This window comes from Chlamydotis macqueenii, chromosome 1 (genome assembly GCF_036417535.1).
Source record: "Chlamydotis macqueenii isolate bChlMac1 chromosome 1, bChlMac1.mat, whole genome shotgun sequence".
In the NCBI taxonomy this organism is placed as follows: domain Eukaryota; kingdom Metazoa; phylum Chordata; class Aves; order Otidiformes; family Otididae; genus Chlamydotis; species Chlamydotis macqueenii.
In genome coordinates this window covers 147,149,332-147,168,978 of record NC_141556.1, presented here as the reverse complement: position 1 = coordinate 147,168,978, position 19,647 = coordinate 147,149,332, and the positions used below count along the sequence as shown (strand labels likewise).

Genomic DNA, 19,647 nt, shown 5'->3' with positions numbered 1-19,647 from the left:
TTTTAACCTGCCACACCCAGCCTCAAAATAAGTATCAGCTAAACTCAATTTGTCCAGCTCAATACTGCATTTTCCTCGCCTGCATATAATTAACAGCCACCTCCAGTTTGAAAAGAGGTTCCTTAAACTAACAGCTGCACCAGAACCAGTACTGAAATGCCTTGAGAGCTTTTGCTTAAACCCACACTTTGAAAAGTCATGACGGAGTTCATTTTCCTAAGTCTGAAGACAGAAGAAAGCTAAATGTTTTGCCAAGATTTGTTCTGCGTATGTGTTAAGAAAGCTCCCCTCTGGAAATACATTTTGCAAAATCATGCAGAGAAATAGCATGAAGCCATTCTCTTTGTAAACGAGTGAACTGATTTGGGGAGGCTGCATTTGAAGCTTAAAGGGGCAATTCAGCGATAAGAAGGCACATTATAGTTTTGTTTTCACATGAAGAGTTTCCCAGAACTCAGTATGACACCTGTCCTAAAAATTTATCCACAAATTGCTTAAAGACTGCTTTGCTTCCACTCCACACTAACACTTGCACCAAGTAGCTTTGTAAGAAAACCCCATCCCAAACAACAACAAAAAAATCCCAACAAAGTCTACTTGGTAATTCAGTAGAAGGCTATATTTCAGCAATGGATGCAAAGAGTGCAGAATTGAATCAGCCACTGCCTATCCCACAGCTGGGCTGCACCTGGTTTTAAAAAAAAAGTCAGAAAACAATAGCAAGCCTTACAGTCAACAAGAGGTGCCTATTTTAATCAGAGGATGAGACGAGACCTGGCACTTTGTCCAGCACTGACTATGAGGAGCTGTAATCCCTTTTTTAAACAAATTTGCACCAGACTCCAAGATGGTTTGCCATCACGGGACCAGAGCAAAAGCCAGTGATCCTGCACTTTTTGGGAAGAACGGTAATACCCATCCTGGGAGTCCCGCACTGTTGAGCCGCTGCCCTGTCGAGCCACCCTTTTGTCCTTTCCACACCCAACAAGTCAGCTGTGCCCCATTTCTGCCCTCCTCCCTCCAAAGAGAGAAACAAAGAGCAGCAGTCTCTTACAGCTCGAAACTGAGGGATGTAGGGCTTGGTTTATTACATGCTTAACGGAGCACTGAATTACTGCTGGTTATTGCCGAGTTTAACTGCTTTCCTTAAAAGAGAAACATGAGCAAACAAGCATGTGTCATGAAAAAGCCCCTATTCAGACAGGAGCTGACAAGAGAAAAAGCATCCATGGTTTACAACTGTTTATTAGCAGTTTTGCATTTGGGCACCAGCTGAGGTTGTAGTGAAGACTGATGCAAAGAAATCCCCACCTTGTCCACCACCTCCTCAGGGGGCTTGTCTGGCCCTGGATTTACTGCCCGAGCTTAGCACATGCTTAAGTACCCGAGGCTTTAGCTGTAGGGACTTACCATGTGTCAAGGGCAGCGTGCTTTGTCTAGACAAAGCCCTTCAATGCACTTCAGTTAGCACGGACAAACCTCACACCTTCGATCCCGATCCCGACAGACAGAAAAGCCCTGAGAAAGAGCATCCCCACTGAGCTCCTCTGACTGCCTCCTCCACTGGCAGGGAACCCCCTAACTGCAGGACACGGGAGCACAGTTTTGTCCGAAAGACAAGGGGGAGAAAAACAAATTTCTGCAATAGCCATGCCTGAAGCCTTCATCTTGGGCACAGACCTTCCCAGTCCCCAACAAAGAGGGACTTTTATAGACTTTCTGCATGTGGAAGTAGGAGATAGGAGACAAGCAAACAGGCTCGCTCACTTGCATCTACCCAGTCATCTATTTTTCGCAAAACTCATAAGGATTTTTAGACTCGTACCCCAAACCAAAACACAGCCAAGGTCAGCCCTGAGGTGGAAAAAGTGTTGAGGATAGGGCAAAATGGACAGAGCCTCATTTATTCGGAAAGCCACGGTAAAAAGAGACCACAAAAAAAAAGATCTAAAGAAGGTACCGAATGAGTGTGGAGAAACACATTACTGAAAAAAACAAACAAACCTCAGTCATCTTGGCAGAGCTACAGCCAATACCAGAGGTCACGCGGATTTAACCATATCCCTTCTATTTGTTAGTTACTTTTACGTCAAAAAAGAAAAAAAAACACAGACAAGCCTAGAGGAAGAAATGCAAAGGATGATGTGCGTAGAGTTTAGAGGAAGGGAGAGCGGCGGGAGGAATTCACCCACATCAGATGGGTATAAGGGAAGAGAGTGAGAAGGACAAAACAAACCACAGAGAGAGAAACCTGCCACTGCTAAAAAAAGGGCAAAAATAGAAAACTCATTCTATGAGAAAGGATTAAAGAATAAGTTAAAGTTGTTTAAGACACAAAGCATTTCCAGAAAGTTGTATTTGTAGAAAGAATACTTTTTTTTCTCTCAAGTCTGATGAAGGAACATTGTCTGAAACCAAAAACGTGCCAGCCTTTGCCCGTGGCTCCAACCCCAAGCTGCAGAGCCAGGCTGATACCCAGTTTACTTCCATTTATTTCAGCAGATGGGGCCTGATCCTGGAGAGTCAAAGTATGTCTAGTTTTAGAAAAATAATCTAAACTAAACCAATATACCTCTGAACACTGCAGTAAGGAGGATTACCTCCACCATGCTCTTATTCCACTGCACTGCCTTTTCTCTCAAACGACATTTATGGCTCTTAAATTATAAATGTACAGGCGGTCTGCATAATCTGTTACGGATATTTTTCCTGCTGACCCTAAGACACCAAAGACACTCAAATTCTGACTCTAAAACCCTCTCCTCAAAACACTGAAATCATGAAATCACGTATTTGTTGACAAGGTTTGGCTGGGGCACTCAGAAGACTTTTTCTGCCATCACACAGAATGGTTCCCGAAATGAGGTGGTTTTGCTGACGGTTGTGATTCAGACCCAAGTCTCCAGTCATTTCAGCGTGCTGGTTTTATCATCTCTCAAAGTTGTCCGGAGTGACTACTAAAGGAAACCCACAGAATTCAGCGCAGCGGAGGCGAATCCAATCTGTCCCTTGGAAAGAAACTCAGGACTGAGCATCCTTGGAACAGCCCTGTCCGTCTCCCGGGAAGAGCAGCACCTCAAGGTCAGGTTATAAAGACGGCTTTCAAGGGAAACACTCTGTACTGCTGCTGGGTGCACAACCCACACAAGAAAAAAAGGAATGGCCTTTGAAGGCGGACAAGCTGTTAAATTTTTACTAGGTGACATGTTTAGCAAAATAAATCCAGTCCTTTCCCCTCTTGGTTATTATCATAACACATATGGTAACTGACATACAATTAATGGAGCTTTAAACCAAGAGTTCTTGGAAGGAAAACGCACTCCCAACTTTTCAGCTAACCTTGACAAAATGACAGGTTTTGGCAAAGTTCAGCAACACAAGGGGCTTTATGAGATTCCCGTTCATTGAGCACCTCTGACTCTCACAATGAGCACTGGCTGCAAGTAGAGGAGGCTCTGCCGAGTCAGTACCATCCACCACCACTGACAGACACCCACGAGCAGGCAAAGCTCAGCAGACCAAGCTACCCTCTCGGAGGTACCCTACTGCCCACACGCTCTTCAGGGGGGTTTCAGGTGCACGTGCCATTTCACATCAGTCAACAGTTCAGACAACAGTACCCACAAAAAGCATTTCATCTCCTCACAGAATCACAGAATTATCAAGATGGGAAAAGACCTAAAAGATCATTCAGTCCAACCATCACCAATACTTCTCAGCTAAATCATATCCCTCAACACAACATCCAAACGTTTCTTGAACACCCCCATGGTCGGTGACTCCACCACCTTCCTGGGCAGTGCATTCCAGTGCCTGACTACCCTTTCCGAGAAGTAATATTTCCTAATGTCCAGCCTGAATCTCCCCTGGCGCAGCTTGAAACCATTGCCTCTAGTTCTATCACTGTCTACACGAGAGAAAAGGCCGACCCGTAGCTCACTACAACCTCCCTTCAGGAAGTTATAGAGAGCTATAAGGTCTCCCCTGAGCCTCCTCTTCTCCTAAGCGCATTGGTCCTGCCGGATGAACGGATTTTAACAGTAACGCAACACTTTAACACCCAAGGCTACCAGCCAAGGCTACTGGCTTTGTTTCCAAATTCCCAAGGATCTACAAAGGCTGACGCCATCTTTACAGGTTTGAAATGCTGTTCACGTTCCCTTTTCCCATCTTCTCATACCTGAGTTACAGAGACAGACTGAAACCCACATTATGGTGCCACTGGGTCAGTAGATTCTCCAGCAAGTCAAGGTATCTGCAAGACTCCGTGCTTTCAGCATGGCACAGGTCTGTACCATGTAAACTAGCAGGATCCCTCTCCTCACTGGCATAAAGTAACCAGATACCTGTCAGGGCCTTTCAGCTGCCTGATTAACCTTCCCTTCTCCTTTCTGCAATAGGAAATCCTACTGGTGGGGAGCACAACATAAAACCTTCCCCTTTCCTGTACAGCCCAGTGCAACCACACCACTTGTATACAAAACATCTTTCCATACAACAACAGCACCGCACATGCTCACTACACTAATGGGTGTGGAGCAGCAGCAGAAGAGGATGCTCCAACATCAAACCCCACTTGCAGCAAGGACTTGATCTCCAACCGAAGCGGCGGTGTCAACAACAGTGGTTGCATTGCCCACTTCTCTCCTCCTTTCCCAAAACCCAATGCAAGCGCTGCCACAAGACTCGGTCCAAGAGGAGGCACCTCCAAACTCAGCAACTTAACCAGAAAGAATTCTGCTCAGTAACTCATGTATTTTTATTCCTGAAGAGGAAACCAGAGCACTCTCCCATTACCTCAGAGGAAACCTAAGGAAAGGTAGCATTACTCAGGACTGATTTACTGCCTCCAACCATTCAGAAAACAGTAAAACCAGTGACATATAAGACAAGCAACTCATTCACAAGAGCTCTTTGATCTTAAATACAAATAAAATTAGGTCAATATTAAAGATTTTCATTTCTTGCCATATAAGACTTCCACAAAGGCTAAGAAAAGCTTTTCCCATCCCTTCTTTTAACACTCAAGTTATTTAGCAAGTAACATTTCTTTCACATGACTTGAAACATTTTCTCCACATTCAGTTGTCATCACTCCAGAATTTAACTCTTCGCGAGCACCTAAAACGCACAGGGGGGAGCTGCATAAAGCACTCTCCATAGCCCCCAAGGACAAGTCAGATCAAAGAATTTAATTGAGTTTCATGGAGGGGAAGGAAGGAGCCAAGTGTACCTTTCCCAATGCTCAGATTAAAAAAAAAAGATTTTTTTTTGGTAATTTGTTATTCAAAGCATTCCAGCGATTTTTAACAGATGAAGAGGAGAAAGCCTGTGCCGTCACTATTAATAGGCTGACATTCTTTCATCCCCCGCAAGACCACACCAGAAACACAGGCGAAGGCGACAATTTAAGGGACCCTGGAGGTGTGCCAGCTCTGCCAAAGCCCCAACCCCTGCAGCACAGGGACTCCTCCGAGCACACCCTTGGACGAGTGCATTGGACACGAGGTACGGCGCTGGTGTACAAAACGCCTGCCACAAAATCAGGGAGGTCCTCCGCATCCAAGACCTCCCCGTAGTTCTCAGTGCTGCGCCTTTTGTTCCTCGTCATGCGACAGCACATCATTAACCTAGTCTGCCAAAATAACAGTGGATTGCAGGATAAGCTAAGGATATAGCATCGCCTTGCATTTTCGGTTTAACATGCTTGATTATGTTAGGGTGGCTTTAAAATTTTATTTATTTGCTTTCTAAATCAACCAAGAAGTCTCATACACAGCAGAAGGCCCCTGAAGCTATCACTGTAATGCGATACCTGCTGATAAACATCAATATACCAATTTTAAATGTATTAACACTGCTGTCTAGTCATGGTGAAGCATTCTAATACCTGCCCCACCTCCGTCACAGAGAGCAATAGAGCGAAACGTGAGCCACTCAGTTCAGGGCTTTCTGCAAGAGTCATTTAAAAACAGGAACCTCACCAACTGCAAGACAGCACACGACAACACCACCGCAAACACAAGTCAAACAAGCAGGGGCACCAGGAGGCTCACTTTACAAGATCCACCTGCCCAGTCGCCCGAGAACATTTAGTCCCTTCCTCTGGGCAGCTCTTAAGAGACCAGAGGAGGGATGACACACAAAGTCTTCCCTCGCTTTGGCTTGGGTAAGTGTGAAGGCTGACGCCAGCTATCACTACAACAAAGAAGGGATTTCTTTTAATTAAAGCACAGAACTTTGCGTCCAGATATTTGGACTGTACCTCTGTCACATATTTCCTGGGTGGCTGGGAATAACTATACCAGTTCCTCGCTGTACTTCCCTCCCACATCCCCACTCCGGAGTAAAGCACAGTGGATAACTTGAGTATCAGAGGAGAAGCACATGAGAGCTCCGCTTCCTTCTGTTTTTATATGGGAGATTACCATGTAATCGACAGTTAGGTTTAACAAATGGTGTGCAATAGGAAACTTCAAGTACTTCAGGAATGTCCGCTGTAGCTGCCGAAGGAACATGCAGTATATTGCTTAAAAAAAAACCCCAAGTGTTAATTAGAGAAAAGATTCTCAGATTTACAACAGATTGAGATTTAAAAATAAGATTCACGACCAGATTGAATTCTACTAGCTGAGCTTACAGCTACGGAAAAGCAATACAATGACATGGCTGGGGAAGAAAAAAATAACAAAAACCCAAAAAGGTTTGATGGAAAAGGATACCTTGCAGAGCAGCAAACCTTTGAAAAAACAGCTTGAGTTTCAGGCACTTAATTACAACCCTTATCAGCATCATCAAAACAGTTACAGTATTTCTATAATTCTCTCCTGAAAAACAGTAGCCTAGAACAAACACATTCTCTGTAGAAGTATAATTTATTTGATCAGGAAAGACCCTAGAGCTTGCTGCTGAGGGCACAGAGAGGAGATATGAGGCACTGACTGTTTTGCACACTCGTAGTTCTTCTCAACCAGATCCCTCAGAAGTTCTGCAGAAACAAGCCTGTCTGTATTTAAGTTCCCAGACTTCATTTAAGAGTGCAGAGATACTAACCCACGGCAAGCACATTCAACTCTTGGTAACTGCATGCAAAAGCAGGTCACTTATTTAGGAGTCTTTCAGGAAAAGGGATGCTTCCCTCCCAGTGCTGGGCAAGAGGGCTTTTACACGCCATTCACTTTCACACATCCACTTACAAAGGCGTCTTCACTCCTACTGTACATCCCACAAAGAAGTTGGACTGTAGGAGCAGCTACACGCATGGTATAGAGTGGGGTCAACCTGTCCGACCTTAGACATCTAGAAGACGTACAACTGAGACATTCATCCTAAGTTCCCAGAATAATTAACAGACAAAGACTCAGGTACAGAGCAATTTATCTCATCCCAGAGTAGTTATCTCCAGAGGACATTCCCCTGTTTCTCTCCACTGTGAGTCCTAGAGCACACAGCTCAGATTTTGACAGTGAAAGGACAGTAGGCAGCGCACATACTGAAGTACCTTTCAAAAGTACCATCCAAGCCCACTGCACAGAAATAAGCTGTAAATTACTGCCCAGACGTACATATCTGCAGCTCTCACTACAAAGGCATTTTTCACCTATCAGGCCACCATAAAATAATGGGAGATGCACAATGCTATCAGTTTTTTGGGAGCAGCACAAAAGAAACTCAATTAGGGTTTCCAGTCAGCAAACATCTCATCATTATATGTAAACACTGCTGCACCAGGTCCCCCAAGAATAACAGAATCATAGAATGGTTAGGGTTGGAAGGGACCTTTAAAGGTCATCTAGTCCAACCCCCCTGCAAGAAGCAGGGACATCTCCAACCAGATCAGGTTGCTCAGAGCCCCGTCCAACCTGGCCTTGAATGTTTCCAGGGATGGGGCATCCACCACCTCCTCGGGCAACCTGTTCCAGAGTTCCACCACCCTCATCGTAAAAAAAAAAATGTTGGTTATTGCAGCAGCACATGCTGGTGAACTATAGCTAAGGGTTTATCAGCATTCTGATTTTCTTTATGTACCCCCACCTGCAAAGGTTTATAACTCAGCTACAAATATTCCCTCTTGACGACAGCCTTGTGAGATGGGGACAGTCGTGCTTCCTCTCAGCTATTCTATTGAATTTTCCTTGTGAAGCACGAAAATGAAGGAAAACAATGAATTGCAATAATGTTGGGAGGTCCCAGACTTCAAGATACATAAACACAAGTACAGCACAGTACGCTCTACTATAATGCATTAAGGCAAATTGACCTTAAGCTTTTCTTTCCTGGCTTTATTTTGGTTTGAGCTTACTGTTTAAATTAGAATCATGAACTCTTGCCCACTATCATCCCCTACAGCTACTCTCACAAAATCCTGGAAGAACCAACTGAAACTTCCAGAGCTTAACTGAAATTCACTGTTGTATTTTTAAGACTTAAAGGAATTTTTAACAGTTCCAAATGCAAAAATCACAAACAAAGTGCATCAGCTTTGAGGCAAACCAGCAGGAGTAAACTATTGCCTTGGTAGTCCTCAGGAAGTTAATAAAACTCAGATCTGGTGCAACTGAGTATTTCAAGCTGCTGCCATTTATTTTACCTGCCTAAGTAACATCCTCCCATTTCACCCCTGTCCTCTGGTGAAGCTACCAGGTGCAGGAACTAGAGTCAACAAGTCCGTAACACGGACTGGTACAACATAAGAAGACGGTAACCCAAACATTCAAACCTAAAACCAGCCCAATTTTCAGAGCCCTAAAAACGTCCAGTGAAGCTAAGGGGAATTCCATAGGCATACCGAAAAGAAAAGCCACTTTTGGGGATAATGTAACCCAAAAGGAGGAGCCAAAGACCAGGCAGATGGGCATCATGGATGGACTTAAGGACCAGTGTTTCCATGCAGAGAGCAGCACTAGGAGGAAAGCCTTCAGAGGCAGGTAAGGAGCAGGGCAACACCGATGCCTCCAAAGCTGGCAATGCAAGGTGCCCAGAGGGATCTTTTAGGACCTCCCCAGCCAGAGTGGTGGGAAGAGGATGAAGTAAGTGATCGCGTCAGCAGCCCCAGAGCCAGGGAGTTATGGGAGTGCTCGATGCACACAGAGGCAGGGGAGGAGGCAGATGAGGGGCCACAGCGCACCACCAACAGCCCCAGCAGCCGCGTTGCTGATCCCAGCCCACAGCAGACCTTCTCCAGGGGCAGGGTGACCTCGCTCCAGGAAGCGTGTGCCTACAGCCCATGCGGCTCCTTCAGTCGCAGGTACAAATCCATGAGTCACTGCGATCCCTGCACGGAGAGCGGCTCTTATCAACGTACCGTGGGACAGCTGCAAAGGGAGGTGACGGAGACATACCAGATAAGCACTACAATACCAGTATAACCGCATCCACGTTAGGATTTTTACCACATTAGCTGTTTTATTACTAGACAGGCTGATCGAGACCTGCTGGCACTTGCAGTGTCGTGTTTGTACAGCGATAACGACAGCTACGGCAGCAGAGCAACCCAGGGAGGCGCAGCTCTGGTGGGAAAGAAGCGTTTTGCCAGGAGTGTTAAACAATCTCCCCCAGAAGACATCACTTATTCTGGCACACAGTCACAACACAGCTAGGTGGGCTGAGGGAGGTCCCATCAGCCCGGGTCGTGCTGAAATCAGTACAAAATTCTGTTGTCAGTCAACCTTCCCCTAGTGTGCCTAAGCCCAAAGCCTGGCTGTCTAGTGAAAGCTACTGAACTGACATGGGTAAAAGCTAATCTCTTTCAGAATATATAAATATACATATATTTTTAATGTAAATGATATATAGTAACGTATTTCTACCAGCAATTAAGCTGTTCCTTACTTTTTCTAAGTAAGCCCTATCCTGACTCCACACTACTTCTTTCCCGCAACTATGAATCGTGTACTACTTCATTCTCAACATTTAAGTCCGCTTCTCCTCCTCCACCCTCTGATTTCCTCTGTAAATTCACCTTCAGTAAACTGCTTCTCTCTGAGCTGTCCCACTATCTCTTCCTAACTCCGCATCTTCCCATAGATTTGGTCCTTCACGTGTCAGTATGATGCAAGATCAAGCAGAGGAGGTCATGGGAAAACCCCAGGGAGAAAAAGTCAACACCCTTCATGCCTGCTACAGTGAGCTGCACAGGGCACTTGAGATAGGAGTTAGCAGCACTGATTTTAATTAAAGTGGAAAGAAGCCCACTCCACCCATACATCCACCTGATCCCTGCGTGCTTCGAAGTGCCCGTCCTCTGTAAGGCTGGGCATCTCCATTCCCCAGTCTCTGGGATTTCATCCTTCTTCAGTGGCACTTCTCCCAGGTTTCCCAATCAGCAGCAAATTAAAACCAACACCACTCAGGTCAAATTGTAGTTATTCGTTATATTCAGAACAGCAGATTTCACTCTGCTACAGGACAGCAAAGCCCGGCAGAGCAAGGGATCATTCTGCCTGCAGGACTATCACGTCTCCAGTCTGTACTTGCTGTAAAACTGAGATGTAACATCAAGTCCTCTGCATTCAAAGCTACCTCAAGGTTCCCAAACAGTATGCACAGTTGTAGGTTTTTCTCCTCTCCCTTCCTGTAGTTGCCTGCTTCTAGAGTCAACAGTATTTTTTTTGAGCCTGTGCCGACCTAAGAAACAATCAGGGACCCACACAATGCTACAAACGCTAAGGTATTTGATAAGAAAACTCTTGTGCAAAGCTATGCGATCTCCTCCCAAATCCACCTCTCGTTCAAGTGAGCTGAATTCTTTCCACCAGCTCCAGCGGGAGTTAGACTGGGACCTAAAACAGCGCCGCAGATAAGGATCTTACTGTAACTTTTGACTGCAGTCAAGCTCACATTGTGCAAGGCAATGCTATTCAGCTTAAATATCAACGTCATCCAAAGGCAGGGAGAAACACTTCCGGTGGAGCCAGAGTGTACAGTCAGAAACATAAAACGGGAAAAACAAAAATACCACTTTCCTCCAAGGAAAACAGATCTGGAGAAGGCAGGTACACAACCTACCCGGCTGAAATCACGCTTGCAACAGAAGTACCACTTGAAAAGAAGCTGACTAGAACTAATGTGTATACACAAACACATGCTAGACCACATGAAAAAAAGTCAGCTAGCATTCTAGTCCAGAAATTTAGACTAAAAAAATGTATATGCTGAAGGCAGGGAAATGCAAAGGGTGAACACCTCTTGTAATGCTGGATTCCCTTTGGGGACATTCCTTTACATCATCCTCTAGAGTGGGAGGGGTGGACCTGCCATCATCACAGAGGCCAAAAAAAGCACCTCTGCACACTACTGGTGAGGGAGGCTCTGGTGCCTGGAAGTTGATAGTATGTCAGCAGAATTTCCATTACCAGGAGAGAACAAAAATAAAGCAAGGAAAGCGAAGGTATATGTTTCTGGTTTTCTCTCCCCTGCTTTCTTTAATACCCCCAAACTAACAAAAATCCTTATCCTAGGTCTTACAAATAAAGTTCACCTTCCCCACGCCTGGAGCGAGGTGCAGAGATCTTCACGGGGAAAACCACTCAGCCTCACAAGCCTGGGGAAATGACCCCTACCATCACCAACAGGCGGAGAGCACACGCACAAAAAAAGCAAGGAGAGAGTACGAGACTATTTCAACTGAAATTTTACCCACATCAATTGAAAAATCTTCTGATAGAAAGATGGAAAAATGTCCAACGAGTCAGCGTAAGACTCTGGGGTGTATTTGGTTACATCCATCACCTCAAAGCCCTGCACACAGCCAGGTCCCAGAGTGCTGGGCCCTCTTCTGACTACCCCAGGAGTAAGGATTCCCTGCCCCAGATGCCTGCAATTTGATTTAAGGCAAGATACAAAAAAAAAAAAAAAAAAAAAAAAAGACGTTTTGACAAACAGACAGATGGACTGGGGGAGGAAAAGCGAGAGGGACATGTGGTTAGCCACAATTGGCAGGTTGCTTTCTTTTCTCTTTTTCTTTTTTTTTTTTTTTTTTTAATAAAAATAAATATCAGTAATCCCCTCTGGCCACCTGCCTAGCTTTTGTATATTTAATTAAGAAGGATTTGGGTGATGGCGAACTGGTCAAAAGTTCAGCCAGTTTGGGGGAGGAAGCCGCAGGACCCTGAGAAATGCCAATATTCCAGCCACTGCCTGGTCCTTCCCGATTTCTCCAACGCCAAACTCTCCCTTTGCAACACAATCCACCAAAAATCAGAGGAGGAAGGGAAGAGCAGTTCATACTTAAGAGAGCTGGTCTGGACCAGTTCCTGAAAGCCAGTGACCTCACTCATCCTCAGCACAGTTTGTCTTTATAGCGATAAGACTGGAATTGTATTCATGTTTAACAAAATCATTTGAATCCACAATGATGTCCCTTTAGCAGTGAGAGAAAGAAAGGGGAGAGAGAGGAAAAAAAAAAAAGAAAAAAACTCAGCTGAGTTAGCAGAGAATACCAAGCACTGTCTTCTCTTCCTACCCCCTAACACAGTCACCTTGTAAGATACAAAGTCCATTAAGACAAAAATAGGGTATCCTTAGCGTGGGAAAACATTTATCCAAGTTTTAATTTATTTTCAAATCAGCATTTAAACGATCACATCTTACATCACTTCCTTTTATGAGCCAGCAGTTAGACAATACACATCATTTACAGGCAGTTTTGGAAGGCTGCAATATAAATCAACAAAAGAAGCCTTCACTATGAATTAACTATTACAAGGCTCTACGAAAGCTCCATCAGCCTGCGTTGCGGGCAATTAGGAGTATCATCCCCGACCCTCATTTTTCTGGTGCGCTCTCAGAACTTGGACAAAAACATCCTTACCCCAAGTCATCGCTGCTACAAGAGAACTACAATGTGAGACCTAACAGTGTACTCCCAACAGCTATTTTAGAGTGTTAGCTGTCTTTAAAAACACGCACACACACCCTAAAATAAAACTCCAGAGAAAAAGTGACAGAGCAAGTTAACACAGTTCAGTCTCGATAGCAAAATTAATCAGCCTTATGTCTCTAGGAAGGATGAGATGGTTAGAGAGTTTAAAATGTGCAAAATATTAACTAATGCCTTTAGTTCACAGGTCATTTTTGCATTTAAAAAGAAAAAAAAAAAAAAAAAAGAAGGGAAGCAAATATCCAGTTCAAGTCTTATCTCAAGGCAAATTTCAGGAGTGTTTTCATTTTGTGCAAGCCAAACTTCAAATTAAGTTTACTACTGGATGTGAAAAACTAAAATTTTTAGCAGCGCTAAAAATGCTTCTCCACTATTTGCAAAAGTTCCCCAAAAAAGTCCTTAAGGCAGCGAATCTTTGGGGGAAGCTGGCTGCAAGTCCCAGCGGCAGGGAAGGGCTCTTGGACACAGCGGGACTGAGCTCGGGAGGAAAGGAGAGGCCCAGCCATCCCACAAGCCGGCAGCACGCACAAAAAGCCCAATTCCAGCCTAAAGCCGTTTGTTTCTCTGCTGAATTCTGTCCCGTTCACATCACCCCTTGCTTGCACCCCCTCGCTAGTTCTAGGGGGCACAGGGCTACCCTGTTCCTTAAAAGAGGGCTGAGGGGCGCGGAGCCTCTGCCTGCCCGGACAAGCCCGCGCAGGCCTCTGGGCTCCCGCCAGCTGACACCAACCTGTTGAAGGGAAATTTCTCTCTCTAAACTCCAGCACAGGCGTGGGGCTCCTTAAAAAGCATCAAACTACAGACTCAGGGGGTTCTCTTCTGCGCCCACTCATTTCTGCATCAGCTCCACTTCGCCACGTTTAACCCTTTGCTTTCCAACATACAAGCGATGCAACTTGCAGAAGCTTCCCTCTTCCTTCCTAACAACAAAAGGCCAAATGAGTCAGTAGGGAACTAACAACTTCCAAGCCGGCCTTTCATCCCCCAGGATTTCGGAGGAGCTCTGCTTTGCCCAGGGACAAACGAGCCGCCCCCGCCGCTGCCCCTTCCCCTGCGCTGGGCAAACACTTCCACAAAACACCTCATTTCTTTTAGGGACCTACAGCTGGGGAACCTCAGCTTCATTCCCCCCCACACCCCCCCCCGATTCAGCACTGCGTAGCAAGCTTTTCTTGAAAGGCAAGGCGCCTTTACATCATAGGGAAAGGCGTAAGCGAGGTTACAAAGGTGAAAACAACATAAACTCTACAGACTTGAAGCAGACCAGCCGAAAACTTATTTTTTAATACTTCACCGAAGCCAACCCATTTAACACGGCACAAAATCTCGGGAGGATCCACACTGCTCTGTGACAGGGAGTAACTCCCAAGAACCAAGGGCCGCCCCCGTGTTTCATGCGGGCCGGCACATCTGTATGCATCTGTACACCTACACCTTGCTACACAGACAGCCGAGGGAGAACCAGCTGCAGGAACGCTGGCAGCTGGCTAGAGCTGGGCGACTTCCAGCCAGCTCGGCTACGGCAAAGAGGAAAAAATGGGGGCTGTTTTCTGCTTTTGGACAGGTCTGCGCGGTCTCCTTCCCAGCGCTGGAGAGGAGACCCCCCCCCTCACCACCCCCCAGCCCAAGAAAACGACCTTGGGGTACCACGGCCGGGGTGTATGAGCTAGACAAAGAGATAACGTCATGGCCACCCCGGCGGCCGGCCAGCCAATCCCGCTCCCCGCGCCCGGCTGACATCATCGCTGACGTTGACAAAGGTGGAAGTACATCAAACCGGCGCTGCCCCAGAGATCTGGGGCTGGGACTGGGGGGGCACGGCTCCTCAAAAGACAACCTACCCCCCCCCCCGCCCCGACCCACAACCAGTTGCCTATGGGGTGCCAGACCAGGGAAGAGGGAAAGGGAACCAGGCGGGAAGAGGGATCGCCGGGAGAGGCTGCTGGGTCAGAGGGAAGCGGAAGGCAACAAGCAAACGCAGCGTAACCACGTTTTTCCCTCGGTTATGCAGTTCCTCCGCCAGCCCTCCAAACGATAACGCGCACAGTTCCCTCTTTGGGTGCCCCTGGGGCGTTTTTCCTCACAAAAAAAAAAAAAAAAAAAAAAAAAAAGCAGCTGAGAAAAAGTTAAATACTATTGCACTGCTTTATTTTACATAACTGCATTCTTCGTTAAGAAGAAACCCGAGGTTTAATCACAGCAAAGAAGTTTTGGGGTTTTTTTTTGTTTACATACAACCCAGTTAGGTGTCCACATTTTTAGACTAGGCGCACAAACATGGGCAAATGTCTAAGAAGCAGCAGTGCCCAAGCCAAACTCCCACACCTCTCAACCCGCCACAGCCCGACAGGCTCCATGGGAAAGCTGCCCTTACCGATTCCCTTCACTCCCGCCACCTGAACCATCCTGCCCTCACTTCCCAGGCAAGAGGAAACGTTGCCACCGTTGGCAGGGAAATCCCATCAGACACAGGCTAAAATTAAGGCACTGACAGGGAACCACCGGCTGCTCCCCCTCTTATCAGAGCAACACCGTGGCCCTTAGACCTCAGGTGCTCACTCATTCCTCCCAGGCAATAAACACACGCGCATCCTGAGTTGCGTTGCTAATACTAACTATTTCAGCAGACCTCTGGCACACTGAAGGAAAATGAAATTAAACATTTATAGTCTCAGGACTGTTAAACCCATGAGGACTTGGCTGATTAAGTCAAAGCACTAACAAGTAAGCCGAGAAACAATGCACCGACCGAACCGCAATAATTAACAGGAGAGTTTCAAGTCACACATTCACACCCTACAATTTTTATTTTTTTTTTGTAAGAAGAGTTCAGGTGATGCAAGCTCTGGGAGTGGAAGGATCACAGAAAAAAAAATTAAATGCTGCCACTTAATTTCTCAGAAAAAAAATTAAATGGTCAAGGTAGTGTCAAAGTGCAGCTTCTCGCCCATCTCCCCCCTCTCCTCCGGCCTTCTGAGCCGCATTCTTTTTCCCAGCCTTTTGCCAACAGCAGCAGCCTAATTATTCCCTTTCTAATCTTAAAATGCAACTTGCACGCTGTGCAGACAGACTACTTCTCCATCACCAAGCCTGAGGTCCACGCCCTCAAAACAAAGTGACGTGTTCAATTTGCAGAAGAGGCACCAAAGTGCTTTATTTAGTTACTGGAGCTGCAAGCAGCAGTATCTTGCCATCAGGCCAGTTACGCTGCCTAGTTTATATGAAAAAAAAAAACAACCAAACAAACAACCAATCAAACAAAAAAAAAAAAAACAAAACCACCCAAGCAGCTGAGAATACTCGGTTACTTTCAGTTATCTCTCCTTTCCTCTGCAAATGCACACAGTTTAAGGCTTGAGCCTTCAGCCTTTTTGCCCAGTATTAAGACTGTGAATAATTAGTCATCCTGGTCGCTAACACTCACTGCAAAATCATGCAATCTCGAGATTTGTTTGTTCCACTGACTGCACACTGGAGGGAAGGAAAAAAAAAAAAGAAGAAAAAAAAAGTAGGCTAGTTTCACACCCACACTCTCCAATTTCTATTTTTTAAGTCATGCACTTGTCAAACAGGTTATTCTGGGAATTCTGATTTTCACAAAATAAGCTCCCCTGCTTCGATTGCTTTATTGTTGTCACTGTCCCCCATCCCATCACTGCACAGCACAGAGGGACTGGGTGCAGCACCGCTCACCTCCAGCTCCACAGCTTCAGCACTTGGAAGGGTTTCCAACACGGAAACTGGGTGACAACTCCAATGAAGGCCAATGCCTTTGTCTAAAGTCACCGCAGAAGCAGCAGCAGGAACAACTTCCACGAGGACTCGCAGCAGCAATTTTTCAATAAGCCCACGGACCCATTTCTGTAGGCACAGTGCCCACTCGGTTTGGTCATTTCTCCGGAGCGGGGGGGTAGGGGGGAATAAGGACAATAAAGGACTATTTTATCATTGCAGGACGGGCACCTGGGAGAGTCATTCGTGCCCCTTTGGAAACGGCAGAAGCCAAGAGGCTGACAAACTTGTCACAGGCAGCAACAATGACAAGGACAACGTCTCCATCATCACCAAACTGCCCCGCTGGCCACAGCGGGTGGCTGGCCATCAGCCGTGCGCTCAGCCCGGGGACCCTCGGGCAAATAAAATAAAAAAAATTAAAAAAAAACCAGCAACAACAAAAGGAGAAAAAATTCTGCCACAAACCTTGTAGACTTGCCCGTACGTGCCATTGCCAACCACTTCCACCAGCTCAAAAATCCCAGCGGGGTCCTAGGTTGGGGGGGAGGGAAGGGGCAGAGAGGGCAGGGGGGGAGAAGAGAAGGAAGGGGTTACATTTTGGCCAGGCGATGGCTGCTGGCAGACCCCGTGCCGGAGCCAGCCCGGCTGCTGGCGGCGTGCAGCTGTTGCGCCCTGTTTTTTCCCCGCACATGCCAACACACGCAAACAAAGGAAAAGCAGCCCAGGGCCGCGCTCCCCCCGCCCGCCCGCTCCCCTTCGCGGGGATCCCCCCCAGGAGCAGCCGCCGGTCCCCTGCACCCCGGCCCCGCACCCCGGCCCGGCCGCTCCCATCCCCGCCGGCCCTGCAGCCCCGGGAAGGGCGCGCCGCCCCCCGGCCCCCCGCCCCGGCACTCACCCGCAGGGAGGAAAGGTCGATATCCACCAGACTTTTAGCAGGAGAATCGTTCGCCATTTTCCCGTCTCTTCTTTTATTTTAATTTTTTTCCTTTTTTTTGTTGTTTTTTTTTTTCCTTATCTGTTAAATAATAGCCTCCCCTCCCTCCCCTCCCCGAAGCAGCTGTGAATTGCGCGGAGCTCCGCTCCTCTCCTTCCTTCCGCCCTTCCCTTCTTCACTCCAGCCCCGCCGGGTTGAAACTCTTCAGCATTGGGAGGGGTTGGCGGGGGGGATGATGGATAGATAGATGGACGGTGGGAGGAGGAGGAGGGGGGGGGGAGAGGGAGGTGAAGGAAGAGAAGGAGGGAGGGAGGAAGGAGAGGGGGGTGCTGCGGTCCGTCTGCCGGTCCCCCCGCGGTGCGGGGCTGGGTCCCCCCGAGATGGGTCGGCGGTGCGGTGCGGTTGTTGGGTGGGTGGGTGGATGGGTGGGTGCCCGCGCGTCCCCGGCGGCAGCGGGCTCACACCATGTCGCGGCGGCGGCGGCAGGAGCGGCGCCGGGGCCGGCAGCCTCTGGCAGCTTGACGGTGCGCACCGCGCCCGGGCATGGCACGGCCCGGCCCGGCCGGCGCTCAGGCCGGGAGCCGGCAGCGGCAACCGCGGCCCCGCTCTCGCATGGAGAAGGGGCGGGGGTGAAGAAGGGGGGTGCGGGGGAGCCTCACGCCCAGCGCCGCGGCGGAGCCCCCGCCGCCTCCGAGCCCTCCCCGCGGCGCTGCCCTCGCATCCAACGGCGCCGGGCACCGGAGGGCCAGGGGCTGCGCGTCCCGGCGGCGGGGCAGGGGTGCGGGGCTGGAGCTGGGGTGCTGCGAGCCAGACAAAGATAGCCGGGGAGGAGGAGGAGGAGGAGGAGAAGGAGGAGGAGAAAAGGGATACAAAATACACTGCGAGCGGAGAGACAGAGAGAAAACAGCTCCCCCTTCCCTTCTCCAACAGGAAAAACCGGCGGAAACGCGCCCGCACCAAAGCACTGCTGGGTAAACTGGCGGGGAGAGAAAGAGAGAGGGAGGACGGGGAGGGGGCCGGCCCTGGCAACTCTACCCGCCCCGCCGCCCAACAATAGCCCAGGCCCGGCCGGCGGGGAGGGCCACACGTGTCCGCGACAGCGCCGTGGGGTTATGGGGCGGGGGCGGGGGGTGGGGGGGGCTCTGCTGCGCCGCCCACCCGGCCGGCTGCTGCGGGCAACCTGCCCTGCCTCTGCCCCGCGGCGTGGGCAAGGCGGGGGCCTGTCCTTGCTGCCTCCGAGGCGAAGGCACCGTGCGTGGGAGGTGGTCGCGACCGGTATTACAAGGCATTTGCTGGAAATAATAATAGAAAAGAAGCACAAGGGTGGTTGGAGCTACCCCGCTGCCCGTGGGGTGCTGGGGTGGGGTGGTATTTCCCCCTCTCGTCTCAGGTGAGATGACCAGCAAAATCTCTCAAGTTCTTTTTCCCCCTGCCACAGCCCCCAGGAAAAACATTCCTGCCCTGTCAGAGACCTCTGCAGAGACAAATGCTGGCTTCCAGAACCGGATCCAACAAACTCATGAGGTGACATTTCAACACGTTGTTTACCGACAGCCAGAACCGTCTCAGGCCCAGTTCCTGCCCGGAAGCATCCTCCGACGGCATCTGAATCACATGGAAAAATCTCATTCACCTCTCTTGAACTAGTCACACCGGGCAGTTGCACACAGGTGTAAACCTTGGCAGGGTTTGTCTCTCATTGAAGTTCTTTATCACACTGATACGGCAAAAATCTTACCTACTTGCAAGAGGTCGAGTTACGTTTCCTGTGAGAACCAAGGTTCTCCTTGTCTCTTCGACTTTAACCACAAAATTACATATACATAGCTGTAAGTATCACAGAAACGTACTTTTAAAACAAAGCAAACCTGTTGAGCAGAAAGTGTAAGGATAAATTACCATAACAGTTTAATGGTGGACTTCATTTTCACCTCAAGTGTCGTTACAAAGAAAGGAAACAGGCCTGGACCGGGCAACTGCTTTTCTCTGAGCAGGAACCTGCAATGATATTAGGACAAGGGGTAATGGTTTTAAAATAGAGGGAGGTAGATTCAGATTAGACATTAGGAAAAAATTTTTTACAATGAGGTTGGTGAAA

General features: G+C 48.0%; 1 protein-coding gene across 9 annotated transcripts in view; it reads right to left on the bottom strand.

Annotated features, from left to right (window-relative positions):
- The window catches only part of MAP4K4 (mitogen-activated protein kinase kinase kinase kinase 4), a 165,717-nt gene extending 147,233 nt beyond the window's left edge, over positions 1-18,484 (bottom strand). For 7 of the 9 annotated variants that reach the window (XM_086769497.1, XM_086769506.1, XM_086769529.1 and 4 more), the window contains exons 1-2: positions 17,511-18,484; positions 17,081-17,146 (exon numbers count right to left, since the gene is read on the bottom strand). In XM_086769497.1, coding sequence (XP_086625623.1) covers positions 17,081-17,146; positions 17,511-17,567 — 123 coding nt within the window. In that variant the 5' untranslated portion in view covers positions 17,568-18,484. The remainder of the gene's footprint in view (positions 1-17,080; positions 17,147-17,510) is intronic. The other 2 variants (XM_086769545.1, XM_086769554.1) reach the window with 1 other exon arrangement.
- Positions 18,485-19,647: the final 1,163 nt, after the last annotated feature.